Source organism: Coregonus clupeaformis, chromosome 12, assembly GCF_020615455.1.
Source record: "Coregonus clupeaformis isolate EN_2021a chromosome 12, ASM2061545v1, whole genome shotgun sequence".
NCBI lineage: Eukaryota > Metazoa > Chordata > Actinopteri > Salmoniformes > Salmonidae > Coregonus > Coregonus clupeaformis.
Genome location: NC_059203.1, coordinates 34,189,622 through 34,206,856, shown reverse-complemented (window position 1 = coordinate 34,206,856; position 17,235 = coordinate 34,189,622). Strand labels below are relative to the sequence as shown.

At 45.7% G+C, this 17,235-nt stretch overlaps 1 protein-coding gene across 24 annotated transcripts in view; it reads left to right on the top strand.

The window, feature by feature from the left end:
- The first annotated feature begins 3,427 nt into the window (after positions 1-3,427).
- Positions 3,428-17,235, top strand: part of cast (calpastatin) — a 79,557-nt gene continuing 65,749 nt past the window's right edge. For all 24 annotated transcript variants that reach the window (XM_045223833.1, XM_045223814.1, XM_045223834.1 and 21 more), the window contains exon 1: positions 3,428-3,584. In XM_045223833.1, coding sequence (XP_045079768.1) covers positions 3,510-3,584 — 75 coding nt within the window. In that variant the 5' untranslated portion in view covers positions 3,428-3,509. The remainder of the gene's footprint in view (positions 3,585-17,235) is intronic.

Genomic DNA, 17,235 nt, shown 5'->3' with positions numbered 1-17,235 from the left:
GTGTCTATCTATGTGCACTACCAGTCAGAAGTTTGGACACACTTACTCATTCAAGTTTTTCTTTATTTTTTAAATGTTTTTACATTGTAGATGTCACGACTTCCGCCGAGGCTGCCTCCCCTCCTTGTTTGGGCAGGTTTTGGCGTTCGTCGTCACCGGCTTACTAGCTACTGCCGCTCCCATTCTCATCACTCCACTTGTCTTGTCTTGTCAATCACACACACCTGGTGCTCATCCCCTAATTAGTCTGTGTATAAGTGTTCCCTCTGCCCCCTTGTCTTTGTGAGTGATTGTTCTATGTGGGAGGAGAGTAGCTCGATTGAGATACTCTCTCATTTATTTTGCCAGGGTTGATTTTCCCCTGTGTCATTACATTTATTGTATTTTCTGAGACTGTGTTTGGTCAGGGAGGATTGTTTCCCCTGTACCTGTTTCGATTGCCGTTGTAGGCGCATTGTATGTCTGGAAGGAATACATCTGCATCCGGTTATTTTACTCCTGCGCCTGACTCCGTCCATCATTCACCACAGTAGAATAATAATGAAGACATCAAAACTATGAAATAACACATATGGAATCATGTAGTAAACAAAAAAGTGTAAAACAAATCAACATTTTTTATATTTGAGATTATTCAGATAGCCACCCCTTGCCTTGATGACAGCTTTGCACACTCTTGGCATTCTCTCAACCAGCTTCACCTGGAATGCTTTTCCAACAGTCTTGAAGGAGTTCCCACCTATGCTGAGCACTTGTTGGCTGCTTTTCCTTCACTCTGCGGTCCAACTCATCCCAAACCATCTCAATTGGGTTGAGGTCGGGGGATTGTGGAGGCCAGGTCATCTGATGCAGCACTCCATCACTCTCCTTCTTGGTAAAATAGCCCTTACGCAGCCTCGAGGTGTGTTGGGTCATTGTCCTGTTGAAAAACAAATGATAGTCCCACTAAGCCCAACCCAGATGGGATGGCGTACCGCTGCAGAATGCTGTGGTAGCCATGCTGGTTAAGTGTTCCTTGAATTCTAAATAAATCACAGACAGTGTCACCCCACACCATAACACCTCCTCCTCCATGCTTTACAGTGAGAAATACACATGCAGAGATCATCCGTTCACCCATACCGCGTCTCACAAAGACACAGCGGTTGGAACCAAACATTTCCAATTTGGACTCCAGACCAAAGGACACATTTCCTCCGGTCCAATGTCCATTGCTCGTGTTTCTTGGCTCAAGCAGGTCTCTTCTTCTTATTGTTGTGGTTTCTTTGCAGCAATTCGACCATGAAGGCCTGATTCACACAGTCCCCTCTGAACAGTTGATTTTGAGATGTGTCTGTGACTTGAACTCTGTGAAGCATTTATTTGGGCTGCAATTTCTGAGGCTGGTAACTCTAATGAACTTATCCTCTGCATCAGAGGTAACTCTGGGTCTTCCATTCATGTGGCGGTCCTCATGAGAGCCAGTTTCATCATAGCGCTTGATGGTTTTTGCAACTGTTCTTGAAGAAACCTTCAAAGTTCTTGAAATGTTCTGTATTGACTGACCTTCATGTCTTAAAGTAATGATGGACTGTTGTTTCTCTTTGCTTATTTGAGCTGTTCTTGCCATAATATGGACTTGGTATTTTACCAAATAAGGTTATCTTCTGTATACAATACTGAGACTACACCTAGCTAGTAGTTTAATACTGAGACTACACCTAGCTAGTAGTTTCATACTGAGACTACACCTAGCTAGTAGTTTAATACTGAGAGTACACCTAGTAGTTTCATACTGAGGGACCAAGGACACAGATCAAGTCTTTGGCCACAGAGTCATTCTGTCACAATGACTCACTCAAAGACTGCATTGTCTACCCACAGGGACAGAGTGAGGTCATGGATTAGGTATAGTTCTCGGCAATAAAATGGAGTGAGGGGATTGTTCTGTGCACTCTCAGCAGTATAATTTCACCACAATCTTGCCTTGCATTCTGTTTTTGGCATGACTGAAAGATAATAGATCCTAGAACTGATGCCTCCACATGCAATACCTGCATGAAAGGCAGGTGTATATTTACATGTCTAACTTGTTTGCGTTCCCTTTTATCTACAGTCCACTCAAAGCACATTGCATTGTAGGCAGATGTGTTAGATGAAAAGGTATCTCTATCTTAACCAAGACTAAACATTGTAGGCGGATGTGTTAGTTAGGTCAAATGGTTCTCTATCTTAACCAAGACTAAACATTGTAGGCGGATGTGTTAGTTAGGTCAAATGGTTCTCTATCTTAACCAAGACTAATCATTGTAGGCGGATGTGTTAGTTAGGTCAAATGGTTCTCTATCTTAACCAAGACTAATCATTGCTGGACTATAGACCAACCCCATGTTGCTGACACACAAACTATTCCAATTTTGTGAATAGGCATGACATTGATGACTCACTTCAAAGTAAAAGTTGTTTGCTCAAGACAAGCGAGTCAAATGAAGGCATCTAAAGGTAACACCCATACCTCCAGTCCTCACAGAGCCATTTGTCACAGATCTTTGCACACCCAATAACTAATTATAGCTACTGAGAAACTGCAATAGAAGCTATGTGAGTTCTTGTTTTGATTCTCCTCCCTGTGACTTCAGTGCTAGTCGCCCAACAGTGGAATGCTATCCTCTTCCAGGAGCCTCTAACCATTGGTGGTTATGATAACACAATCTATAAAGTCCAAATTGAACTTGGCCACACTTGAAAATTGATAGAAAATAGTACTCCTGCCCCTGCCTCCTCCTCCACGTAATGAGCTTGTCATGTTGTTTGCACAACTTATCTCTTATTGCTCAGTGATTGTGTGAGTTGTATTCCATGTGGAAGAGGGTGTGTGCTTTTCCACTGTGGATAAGGCTGTATAGGATTATGTGTGAATGTATGGTTTTGTGGGTTTCTTTCCTGTCAGTGCATTTTAGCACAGTGTGTGCATGCATTATGCACATTTGTGTGTTGGGGTGTGTTCATGTATGTGTATTTTTATTTATTGGTGTGTGTGCTCGCTCACGTGTGTTCGCTTCCCTGAGAAGGTACTCAGATGTGGCCGGTCGTCAGGTGGTGTCACTCCTATATCAGTGTCCTTCCCTTTATAGCTCAAGCTCTACTGACTGCAGACCTGGGTTCAAATACTATTTTCCATCTTTCAAATACTTTTGAGCGTTTACTTAAGTCTACCTGAGTGCCAGATGGGCAGGGTTTGCAGTCTGACTTTTTAAATTGGTTATTTAAGCCATGCAAGCAACAACAACAAAAAGGACAGAAAAACAATTTGAAATGATTACAAATAACATTTGAACCCAGGTCTGACCGACTGCTCTGTGTGCCTTCCCTTTACCCCTCCCCCTTTCTCCCTGTTCCCTCCCCTTCCCTTTACTCCTGCCCCATGCTCCCTGTCCCTCCCCTTCCCTGTTCAAGGCTGGGGACCATGCTGCAGCTTACAGAGTAGGTACAGAGTCAGACGCATACAGTCACACAGACAGACAGTGAACATGGGCCAGTTACTCAGCTGGGTCCGAGCTCCTCGGGACAGTCAGACCTTACAGGATGTGGCCGTGGAACAACAGGTGAGCTTTCATAATGCAACTCTGCTCACAGGTTAGAGAGGAGTGTGTGTGTATTGTTTTGTATGTTTAGTAGCGGGCTTATACGGGAAGGCAAGTCAGAAGGAAAAGTTTTGCTGGCATTAATCCAAGTCAGACGTCATTCTCTGGGGTGTATTCATTATGCCGATTCTGTTGCAAAATGTTTAGTCTGTAGCAAAACGTTTTGCAACAAACTGTTTACTCCAAACTGAAAATGTTCTGCAACTAAAATGAGTTTCTATTGGGCAAATTCAAGGTAGCTCCCTCCAAGTTTCGTTCCGTTTGCTTCCATTTGGTTCTTAAACGGTAAACGGTTTCCGTTGCAAGACGTAATGAATACACCCCTGCTCGAGCATGGAGGAAGAGGAGGAGGAGGGTAGAGAAGTGGTGTTGGAATGTGAGAGCTGCTCTGTCAACGTCTGGGAACAGAAATACAGGACAGTCTGCGTTATATTAAACCGAGACAAAGACAAAAGCTTTGCTGTGCTCTTCACATGGCACCAGCAAAAGTGTGTTGCTTTCAGTTGTGTCAGTGTGTCTGTGTCTGAAGCATTGAAAGTCATGGTAGTTGAAGTCTGTCAACATTTATTTTTACATTTGAGTCATTTAGCAGACGCTCTTATCCAGAGCAACTTACAGTTAGTGATTGCATACATTTTCAAACTGGCCCCCCATGGGAAACGAACCCACAACCCTGGCATTGCAAGCGCCATGCTCTACCAACTGAGCTACAGGGGACTAGAAGAATAGTCTGGGAACAGAAGAATAGTACAGTCTGTACCGTTGTCATGGATAGAGGATATTGCACCAAGGCAAAGACGAGGTCTGTGCTCTTCACATGGCCCAGCAAAGTGTGTTGCTTCCAGTTTTGTCAATGTGTCGGTCTCTGCAGTTTATTCATTTGCTAAGTTGTGTGTGTGTTGGTTAGAATATGATACAATCAACCAAACAAATATATTTCTAAAACTATCAGGTTGTTATAGTAAAAGAGAATGTGTTCTAAATGATTTAACTGCTTCAATAAAGGCTAAACAAATCAATAAAAAAAAAACTCCCTATTATTATTATTATTACCTGATCATACATTATTAGCTGTTCATACATTATTACCTGGTCATACATTATTACCTGGTCATACATTATGTGCTTACCTTATGACTAAAGGGTCAGTATGAGCTGCTAATGTTATATTCCTTAATGTTTGTTAATTTGTCATGGTGCAACATCGAATAGGCGTATGCACTGTAAGTACCTGACGATAGACACAAGGAAGCACATTAGATAGACACCGGACAACAGTATGTTGATGGCTGTAGATTCGTCTTTTAGCATGGGAATAACTGTGAATTAGCAGGGAGCAAATGCGACCATTACAATTAGAGCATGCTAGCTAACTTGCTCTTACATCAATAACATACAAAAGCACATCCCAGGAAGCCCCCAATATCTAACAGGTACTGTACACACATATATATATATATATATATATACACATACATACACACACACTACCAGTCAAAAGTTTGGACACACCTACTCATTCAAGGATTTTTCTTAATTGTTACTATTTTTTACATTGTAGAATAATAGTGAAGACATCAAAACTATGAAATAACACATATGGAATCATGTAGTAACCAAAAAAGTTAAACAAATCAAAATATATTTTATATTTGAGATTCTTCAAATAGCCACCCTTTTTGCCTTGATGACAGCTTTACACACGCTTGGCATTTCAATTAACAGGTGTGCCTTCTTAAAAGTTCATTTGTGGAATTTGTTTCCTTCTTAATGCGTTTGAGCCAATCAGTTGTGTTGTGACAAGGTAGGGGGAGTATACAGAAGATATTTGGTAAAAGACCAAGTCCATATTATGGCAAGAACAGCTCAAATAAGCAAAGAGAAACGACAGTCCATCATTAATTTAAGACATGAAGGTCAGTCAACATTTCAAGAACTTTGAAAGTTTCTTCAAGTGCAGTCGCAAAAACGATCAAGCGCTATGATGAAACTGGCTCGCATGAGGACTACCACAGGAATGGAAGACCCAGAGTTACCTCTGCTGCAGAGGATAAGTTCATTAGAGTTACCAGCCTCAGAAATTGCAGCCCAAATAAATGCTTCACGGAGTTCAAGTCACAGACACATCTCAACATCAACTGTGGGGACTGTGTGAATCAGGCCTTCGTTGTTGAAATGCTGCAAAAAAGCCACTACTAAAGGACAACAATAAAAACAAGAGACCTGTTTGGGCAAAGAATTTGTCCTTTGGTCTGGAGTCCAAATTTGAGATTTTTGGTTCCAACCGCTGTGTCTTTGTGAGACACGGTGTGGGTGAACGGATGATCTTCGCATGTGTATTTTCCACCGTAAAGCATGGAGGAGGAGGTGTTATGGTGTCGGGGTGCTTTGCTGGTGACACTGTCTGTGATTTATTTTGAATTCAAGGCACACTTAACCAGCATGGCTACCACAGCTTTCTGCAGCGATACACCATCCCATCTGGTTTGGGCTTAGTGGGACTATCATTTGTTGTTCAACAGGACAATGACCCAACACACCTCCAGGCTGTGTAAGGGCTATTTTACCAAGAAGGAGCGTGATGGAGTGCTGCATCAGATGACCTGGCCGCCACAATCCCCCGACCACAACCCAATTGAGATGGTTTGGGATGAGTCGGACGGCAGAGTGGAGGAAAAGAAGCCAAAAAGTGCTAAGCATATGTGGGAACTCCTTCATGACTGTTGGAAAAGCATTCCAGGTGATGCTGGTTGAGAGAATACCAATCGTGTGCAAAGCTGTCATTGAGTCAAAGGGTGGCTATTTGAAGAATCTGAAATATATTTTGATTTGTTTAAAACTTTTTTGGTTACTACATGATTCCATATGTGTTATTTCATAGTTTTGTACTATCATTCTACAATGTAAAAAATAGTAAAAATAAAGAAAAACCCTTGAATGAGTAGGTGTGTCCAAACCTTTGACTGGTACTGATATATATATATATATAATCAGGAAATGTAAATATTGAACTTGTACACATTGTAAATTAAATGCACTATTTCAGGACGTGACCTGCCGCTTGCATGTCAATATCAGACTGGGAATAATTGATGTTCGCTATCTCCCCCCATCTGCAAGCGTAGCCAATGACATAACACCTTATTGACATCTGACTTGAACCAACCAATAGAAATACATGAACATTGAATACATATTTCTGCAGTGGGAAGTGGAAACATAACCAATCCTCTTACATGTGTGTAATTCTGATAGTAGAATATGTTCAGGCATGTTTTTGATAATAGTTCACATGTTTAAAAAAAGAAAAAAAGAATTACAGTTGAGGTATGAGTTGTGTGTGGATGTTTATGTTTGTGCATGTGTTCTGGTAGTATTTGTATGATAACACAAGTATCAGTTTTGTGTTATAAAGTTGCCCTTGTGACTGAGTGGGCTGCAGTCTTATATCTCTCTGTTTCTTGTGTTTTGGGGGGGATTCTTGGTTCTGCTTTGGGCTAGTTGGGGTACTTTCCCAGACTTGCATTGTCAACATACTGACTGTGCACTCTGCCATTCCGGCTCAGAATAATCTGCTGCTTTCATCACACACATAGGAAACAGCCACAGGGGAAACGTATCTTTGATACACATTCCAACCATGTTGCATTTTAAAGATGCACTATGCAGAAATCGCTCCGCCATTTCCTGGTTGCTAAAATTCTAAATCATTAGCCTAATTTCAGTTTTTATGTGACAAAACAAGCAACTATAGTGTAGAGAATCATTGTACCATCTAAACCGCTGTGAAGTATATTTTCCATAACCAGAAATATATTATTTTCAACTGTTTGAAGCTGGTGTACAAAACCAAAATAAGTAAAAACTAAACCGGGAAGCATAGAATAGCACACATAGAACAGATCTACCGCTTCTTAGACTTGCTTTCAAAGAGAATTACATATCTATAACTTACATTTCTATGTGAATTGCAGCTTTAATGATGACCTCATAGAGAATGATAGAGGTCTCTAGTGGCCAAAATGCAATTTTAGCAAGGGCAGCGCCATTGAGGGCTTTGACTATTTTAATGTAGTCAACTGGGTGGAACTTCCAACTTCAATGGCTGATCCCTCCTGACGATCCGGTTGGAGTCATGTCTAACCGGGTCATCAGGAGGGATCAGCCAATCGTGAAGAAGAAAATGTACTACTTTTAAAATGGAGATTGACTCAATGGCACTGCCCATGCTGGCACAGATGCAAAGATTAGTTCTTTATCTATCTCTGTGACAACTGGACAATGGTGTTGCATTAATCTGCTTCCCCAGTTCACTTCCTGCTGTTCTGTCAAACACATTTGTTAAGTGAGATATAGTAAGGACCAGTGAGTGTCAGGGAGTGACATTTGACACTCTGTAATAAAATTAGCTGAGCACTGTGTGCTGTCTTATATTTAATATTACCCAATACATTTCCTAATCACACATTCAGTATGTAACTATATAACTTTAAGCTGTACAGAACATACATTTCACAATATATGCTGCTGTATATATTTAAATCTGTTATATTCAATGTTAGAGACTCATCATAATATATCGACACAGTATTGTATACATGGATCTAAAGTGATGTTACACAATGAATATAGGAACATATTCACACCAAAAATTAAAAGGCCTATTATAGATCCTGGTAAGTAAAGGCCCGTTTTGTGGCAAGGTGTGGATGTGTCTATTGTATTGACCAGAGCTCTAATGTGTGGAATGTGTCTATTGTATTGACCAGAGCTCTAATGTGTGGAATGTGTCTATTGTATTGACCAGAGCTCTAATATGTGGAATGTGTATATTGTATTGACCAGAGCTGTAAAGAGGGGAGGGATCTGTATTCCAGCATGTCTGTGATACCCAGAGGTGTGTGTGTGTGTGTGTGTGTGAAAGGGGTGTAGGGACATAAACTGAAGGCCCGTGCTTTAGGTTCCAAAATGCTGTATTTCTGGCCCGACACAGGCAGCAGGACAACTAAGCCCAACAGCTAAATTACGCACAAGGCGAAAAGGCAAATGCGCACAAACAGGTGCGAAAACGAAGTGGTGCCGAACAAGTGCAACGATGCTCCAGCGCAGTGGAGAAACTATGCTCAACCGAGCAAACACAACACTGACGAAAACAATCATACACAACACATGACAAACACAACGAGAAACTTATAGGACACTAATTACGTAAAACAGAAACAGGTGTGACACAAACAGACAAAAGCAAACGAACATGAAACATCTATCGGTGGCAGCTAGAATTCGGAGACGACGAGCGCCGAAGCCTGCCCGAACAAGGAGGGGAGAGGCAGCCTCGGCCAAACCGTGACAGTACCCCCCCTGACGCGCGGCTCCAGACGCGGCACCCGGCCTCGGGACGGCCAGGGGGACGCGGCGCAGGGCGCGTCGGACGCCCCGATGGAACTCCGTCAGGAGCGACGGGTCCAACACGTCTCTCCTCGGCACCCAGCACCGCTCCTCCGGACCGCACTCCTCCCACTCCACTAGATACTGGAGACCCCCATCCGACGCCTCGAATCCAAGATGGATCTCACGGAGTACGCCGGTGCCCCTCGATGTCCAACGGGGCGGAGGAGTCTCCAAGATCTCATCTTCTTGGAGTGGGCCCGCTACCACCGGCCTGAGAAGGGACACATGGAACGAGGGGTTTACACTTATACTCCACAGGAAGCTGTAATCTATAACAAACCTCGTTCAACCTCCTCAGGACTTTAAATGGCCCTACAAACCGCCGACCCAGTTTCCGACAGGGCAGGCGGAGGGGCAGGTTTCTGGTAGAGAGCCAGACTCGATCACCAGGTGCGTACACCGGTGCCTCACTGCGTGGAGATCAGCGCTCGCCTTCTGACGCCGGGAGGGCCCGCTGCAGGTGGACGTGGTGCAGCGTTCCAAGTCTCCTCCGAGCGCGCGCCCACTCATCCACCGCAGGAGCCTCCGATCTGGCTCTGCTGCCAGGGTGCCAGAACCGCTGGTAACCCAACACACATTGAAATGGGGTTAGGTTCGTGGAGGAATGGCGTAGGGAATTCTGGGCCATCTCGGCCCAGGGAACGTACCTTGACCACTCCTCCGGCCGGTCCTGGCAGTATGTTCTGAGAAACCTACCCACATCCTGGTTTACGCGTTCCACCTGCCCATTGCTCTCCGGGTGGTAGCCCGAGGTGAGGCTCACCGAGACCCCCAACCGCTCCATAAACGCTCTCCAGACCCTGGAGGTGAATTGGGGACCCCGATCAGCCACAATGTCCTCGGCACCCCGTAGTGCCGGAACACATGGGTAAACAGTGCCTCGGCAGTTTGCAGGGCCGTAGGAAACCCGGCATGGGGAGCAAACGACAGGCCTTAGAGAACCGGTCCACAACGACCAGGATGGTAGTATTCCCTTGGGAGAGAGGAAGGTCAGTTATAAAATCCACCGAGAGGTGGGACCATGGTCGTAGGAACGGGCAGGGCAGTAACTTACCCCTAGGCAGATGTCTAGGCGCCTTACACTGGGCGCACACCGAGCAGGGGAGGAAACATAAACCCTCACATCCCTGGCCAACGTGGGCCACCAATATTTGGCACTAAGACAGTGCACTGTCCGGCCGATACCCGGGTGTCCAGAGGAGGGTGACGTGTGAGCCCAATAGTCAATCGATCCCGACACTCGAGCGGAACATACTTCCGACCCTCCGGGCATTGTGGTGGACTAGGGTCGGGTGCGTAATGCCCGGGCCGAGCTCAGAATCGAGCTCCCCACACCACCGGTGCCACTAGACACACTCCGGCAGTATGGGAGTGGGCTCCACGAACCTCTCTCCTCCCCGTCATACAGCCGAGACAGCGCATCTGCCTTCCCGTTTTGTGACCCAGGGATGTAGGTGATCTTAAAAGAGAAACGGGTCAAAAACATACTCCATCTAGCCTGCCGAGGGTTCAGCCTCCTCGCTGCCCGGATGTACTCCAGGTTACGGTGGTCCGTCAAAATGAGGAAAGGGTGTTGAGCCCCTCAAGCCAGTGCCTCCACACCTTAAGGGCCTGTACCACAGCTAACAGCTCCCTGTCCCCTATGTCATAATTTCGCCGCCGGGCTGAGACTTCTTGGAATAGAAGGCACAGGGGCGGAGTTTAGGTGGCGCGCCTGACCGTTGTGAAAGCACGGCGCCAATACCGGCCTCAGACGCGTCCACCTCTACCTGAAATGGTAAAGAGGGATCCGGATGCGCCAGCACCGGGGCCGAGGTAAACAGGTCCTTCAGCCTCCCAAACGCCCTGTCCGCCTCGACTGACCACTGCAGACGCACCGGACCCCCCTTCAAGAGAGCGTGATGGGAGCTGCCACTTGCCCAAAACCCCCGGATAAACCTCCGTAGTAATTCGCAAACCCCAAAAACTGCTGCACCTCTTTCACAGTGGTTGGTGTTTGCCAATACGCACGCCGATGCTCGGTCTACCTCCATCTTCACCCCTGACGCTGACAACTGATACCCCAAAAAGGAGATCGAACTCCTGGAAAAACAGACACTTCTCTGCCTTCACATACAGGTCGTGCTCCACCAGCCTCCGCAACACTCTGCGCACCAGGGCCACATGCTCGACACGGGTAGGTGAGTACACGAGAATGTCATCTATGTACACAACGACTCCCAGTCCCTGCATGTCCCTGAAGATCTCATCCACAAATGATTGGAAAACCGATGGAGCATTCATCAACCCGTATGGCATGACTAGATACTCGTAATGGCCCGAGGTGGTACTAAAGGCTGTTTTCCATTCATCATCCTTCTTGATGCGCACCAAGTTGTACGCGCTCCTGAGATCTAATTTCGTGAAGAAACGCGCCCCATGCAACGACTCAGTCATGGTCGCAATCAGCGGGGAGTGGATAACTATACTTCACCGTAATCTGATTGAGACCACGGTAATCGATGCACGGACGCAAACCACCATCCTTCTTCTTCACGAAAAAGAAACTCGAGGACGCGGGGAAGTGGACGGCCGTATGTATCCTTGTCTCAGCGATTCGTCTATGTAAATCTCCATAGCTTTCTTCTCCTCCTGAGACAGAGGATACACATGACTCCGTGGGAGCGCAGCTCCTGCCTGAAGGTTTATCGCACAATCCCCCCTGCCTATGGGGTGGCAACCGCCGCCCTCGCCTTACTAAACGCGAGTAGCCAAATCCCCATACTCAGGTGGAATGTGCAATGCGGGCACCTGGTTTGGACTCTCCACCGAGGTAGCCCCCTACGGAAACACCCAAACATCTACCCACACACTGAGCAGACCACTCCATCAGAGCCCTCTCCTGCCACGAAATCACTGGGTTATGGGTACTCAACCAGGGCATGCCCAGCACCACCGGATACGCAGGAGAGTCAATCAGGAACAGCTGAATCATCTCCTGATGATCCCCCTGCGCACACATCCTAAGTGGCGCCGTGACCTCCCTGATCGCCCGCACCCAACGGACGACTATCTAGGCGTGAACGGAAAAGGAACATCAACAGGAATGAGGGGAATCCCTAACGCTAAACAAAACTTTTTTATCAATAAAATTCCCAGCTGCGCCTGAATCTACCAGCGCCTTATGCTGGGCATGAGGTGCTACCTGTGGAAAACATACAGGCATACAGAAATGGGCAACAGAGAGCTCTGGGTGAGTGGGGCGCCTACTCACCTGGAAGGAATCCCAGTGCGGGGCCTGTCGTCATCTCCCCTAGGAGGCCATCCCCAGCACCTAGCCGCGGTGTGTCCTCCCCGACCACAGCTGGTGTAGTGGATGGACCCCCTAGCCTGCCGAGCCCCTCCTCTCTCTAGCGCCAGCGCCCCGAGCTCCATGGGACAAGGCTCGGAGGCGCTGGAGGGTGGAATGGACGGACCCTCCGAAGACGTCCGCGGGTAGCCAGCAGGTTATCCAGCCTGATGGACATATCCACCAGCTGGTCGAAAGTGAGACTGGTGTCCCTGCACGCCAGCTCCCGACGGACGTCCTCACGTAGGCTGCATCGGTATAGATCGATGAGGGCCCGATCATTCCACCCTGCATCTGCCGCCAGAGTACGGAATTCGAGCGCGAATTCCTGGGCACTTCTCTCCCTGTCGGAGGAAGACCAGACGCTCCCCCCGCCGCTCCCCCTCCGGGGATGAGTCAAACACCGCCCTAAAGCGGCGGGAGAACTCGGTGTACGTGATGGTCGTGGCGTCGATCTTCCTCCACTCCGCGTTGGCCCACTCCAACGCTTTTCCGGCCAGGCAGGAGATCAGGGCGGACACGCTCTCATGCCCTGAAGGTGCCGGGTGCACGGTGGCCAGGTATAGCTCTACCTGGAGCAGGAATCCTTGACACCCAGCCGCTGTCCCGTCGTAAGCCCTCGGGAGAGATAGTCGGACTCCTCGAGGTTCCGGCGCTGGAATGGCCGGGCTGGCCGATGGTGCTGGCAGGGCGGGCGGTGGTGGAGGCGAACCCCAGCCTCGGAGTGTGGTAATCACCTCCTGCAGGGCGTTCCCCATCTGCAGGAGTTGCTCTTGCTGGTCCCGAACCTGGGCTTCCAGTCTTGTCTGGGCTGCTTCGGCTCCTGCTGATTCCACTGACTGGTGTATGATTCTGTCAGGGGCGTGTGTAGGTGTAGTGTAGGAAATCAAATGCAGGACGCCGACTGTAGGTTCCAAAATGCTGTATTTCTGGCCCAACACAGGCAACAGGACAACTAAGCCCAACAGCTAAATTACGCACAAGGCGAAAGGCAAATGCGCACAAACAGGTGCGACAAACGAAGTGGTGCACGAACAAGTGCAACTATGCTCCAGCGCAGTGGAGAAACTATGCTCAACCGAGCAAACACAACACTGACGAAAAACAATCATACACAACACATGACAAACACAACGAGAAACTTATAGGACACTAATTACGTAAAACAGAAACAGGTGTGACACAAACAGACAAAAGCAAACGAACATGAAACATCTATCGGTGGCAGCTAGAATTCCGGAGACGACGAGCGCCGAAGCCTGCCCGAACAAGGAGGAGAGGCAGCCTCGGCCGAAACCGTGACAGTGTGTTTTGTTTTTGTATTTCCCTATGAATATGTACAGTACTATGTGTTTCTGTGTACATCAGAAAGATAGATTTCTCGCTCCACTGTCAGTTTGGCTTGAGCGTGACTGCTGATCCAATCATGACACGCTCAGTGGCTCTCTCATGCTCTGGTTATATAAAAGCACCTCTGGGAGAGTTTCCAAGCCTTTGGGCTTACCTGAGAATGTGCTGTTTACAAGGGTGTTGAACAACATGCCATTTACCTATTCGCTTGTGCGTTTGTTCTCCTGTCTATTTCCATCAATTATGGTTGAGGCTAACCCTGGCTCTTTCCCAATACTCTAAGATAACTTCCTTTCCTCGCTTCCTTTCGCATCCTTCATTTGTTTCCTTTCCTTCATTGCCACTGATAGGTGATCATGGAAAAAGGACAGCCCTATTTGCTGGTACCAGATATATATTTTAGTTTAACAGGAATGGACAGGCAATGTCCTGAGTAATCACACACCCTGTAAAGTGTTGAGGTGATGCAGGTTGGCATTTATTGAAATTAATCTTGCCCTGGAGGCAGCTCTGCAGAGTGGTCACTAGCTGGCACAGCCACAAAGTCATACAAATAGATTTGAAACATAACATAACCACACTACTAACCCTAAATTCAATTAAAACAGACAGACAGACAGAGAGCGAGAGAGACGGACAGACATAGAGCGAGAGAGACGGACAGACATAGAGACAGACAGACATATAGAGAGCCAGACAGACATATATATATATATATATAACATACACATACACACATACATACATGCATACATACATACATACATACATACATACATACACACACAGTTGAAGTCGGAAGTTTACATACACCTTAGCCAAATACATTTAAGCTCAGTTTCTCAATTCCTGACATTTAATCCTGTCTTATGTCAGTTAGTATCACCACTTTATTTTAAGAATGTGAAATGTCAGAATAATAGTAGAGAGAATGATTTATTTATTTCAGCTTTTATTTCTTTCATCACATTCCCAGTGGGTCCGAAGTTTAAATACACTCAATTAGTATTTGGTAGCATTGCCTTTAAATTGTTTAACTTGGGTCAAACGTTTTGGGTAGCCTTCCACAAGCTTCCCACAATAAATTGGGTTAATTTTGGCCCATTCCTCCTGACAGAGCTGGTGTAACTGAGTCAGGTTTGTAGGCCTCCTTGCTCGCACACGCTTTTTCAGTTCTGCCCACACATTTTCTATAGGATTGAGGTCAGGGCTTTGTGATGGCCACTCCAATACCTTGACTTTGTTGTCCTGAAGCCATTTTGTCACAACTTTGGAAGTATGCTTGGGGTCATTGTCCATTTGGAAGACCCATTTGCGACCAAGCTTTAAACTTCCTGACTGATGTCTTGAGATGTTGCTTCAATATATCCACATACTTTTCCATCCACATGATGCCATCTATTTTGTGAAGTGCACCGGTCCCCGCTGCAGAAAAGCACCACCACAGCATGATGCTGCCACCCCGTGCTTCACGGTTGGGATGGTGTTCTTCGGCTTGCAAGCCACCCCCTTTTTCCTCTAAACATAACGATGGTCATTATGGCCAAACAGTTCTATTTTTGTTCCATCAGACCAGAGGACATTTCTCCAAAAGGTATGATCTTTGTCCCCATGTGCAGTTGCAAACCGTAGTCTGGCTTTTTTATGTTGGTTTTGGAGCAGTGGCTTCTTCCTTGCTGAGCGGCCTTTCAGGTTATGTCGATATAGGACTCGTTTTACTGTGGATATAAATATTTTGTACCTGTTTCCTCCAGCATCTTCACAAGGTCCTTTGCTGTTGTTCTGGGATTGATTTGCACTTTTCGCACCAAAGTACGTTCATCGCTGCATGGTCCCATGGTGTTTATACTTGTGTACTATTGTTTGTACAGATGAACGTGGTACCTTCAGGCGTTTGGAAATTGCTCCCAAGGATGAACCAGACTTGTGGAGGTCGACAATTCTTTTTCGGAGGTCTTGGCTGATTTCTTTAGATTTTCCCATGATGTCAAGCAAAGAGGCACGGAGTTTGAAGGTAGGCCTTGAAATACATCCACAGGTACACCTCCAATTGACTCAAATGATGTCAATTAGCCTATCAGAAGCTTCTAAAGCCATGACATCATTTTCTGGAATTTTCCAAGCTGTTTAAAGGCACAGTCAACTTAGTGTATGTAAACTTCTGACCCACTGGAATTGTGATACAGTGAATTATAAGTGAAATAATCTGTCTGTAAACAATTGTTGGAAAAATTACTTGTGTCATGCACAAAGTAGATGTCCTAACCGACTTGCAAAAACTATAGTTTGTTAACAAGAAATTTGTGGAGTGGTTGAAAAACAAGTTTTAATGACTCCAACCTAAGTGTATGTAAATTCCGACTTCAACTGTATATATATATATATGACCGAGAGACATAGAGACAGAGAGAAAGAGAGACAGACAGAGAGAGACATTGACACTCATGTAGCCAGTCAGTCTTCTGTCATGTAAGTCAGTGCATGTTCAACAGAAGGGGATTTTTCAAGACAATGGTATTTTGAGTATTCACCTGCATGATGGAACAACTACATATCTGTGTCTTATTTACTTATCAGAGATAAATGACTTGACAGCTGTGGCAACTTGTGAACACTGACTAGTGTGTGCACATTAGTTTGTGTGTACATGTGTGTATTTTGTGTTATTGTTCAATACAAAATATAAAAAGTGTACGTATGTGTGTCCATAGTGACATTGGGATTCTTTGTGTGTATTTAGGGTGGCGCAAACTGACAGGCAACATATTTATTGTTATTTATAGTGTTGCACCTACATGAGCCACATATAGGGCCCAGACTGGCTGCACTCTATACTGTAGGAGTGGGCTATAGGGCAGCTTGTATCAATTGTTGAACAAGGCTGGTCTCCTAAACAGATTTAGTAACTTCCTGTTTGCTCTATGAGAAGCTCATCCTTTTGTTCCAAATGAAACACACATTTTGACCTGTAGAGATACATATATTAGATATATTATACATACAGTGGGGGAAAAAAGTATTTAGTCAGCCACCAATTGTGCAAGTTCTCCCACTTAAAAAGATGAGAGAGGCCTGTAATTTTCATCATAGGTACACGTCAACTATGACAGACAAAATGAGAATTTTTTTTCTCCAGAAAATCACATTGTAGGATTTTTAATGAATTTATTTGCAAATTATGGTGGAAAATAAGTATTTGGTCAATAACAAAAGTTTCTCAATACTTTGTTATATACCCTTTGTTGGGAATGACACAGGTCAAACGTTTTCTGTAAGTCTTCACAAGGTTTTCACACACTGTTGCTGGTATTTTGGCCCATTCCTCCATGCAGATCTCCTCTAGAGCAGTGATGTTTTAGGGCTGTCGCTGGGCAACACAGACTTTCAACTCCCCTCCAAAGATTTTCTATGGGGTTGAGATCTGGAGACTGGCTAGGCCACTCCAGGACCTTGAAATGCTTCTTACGAAGCCACTCCTTCGTT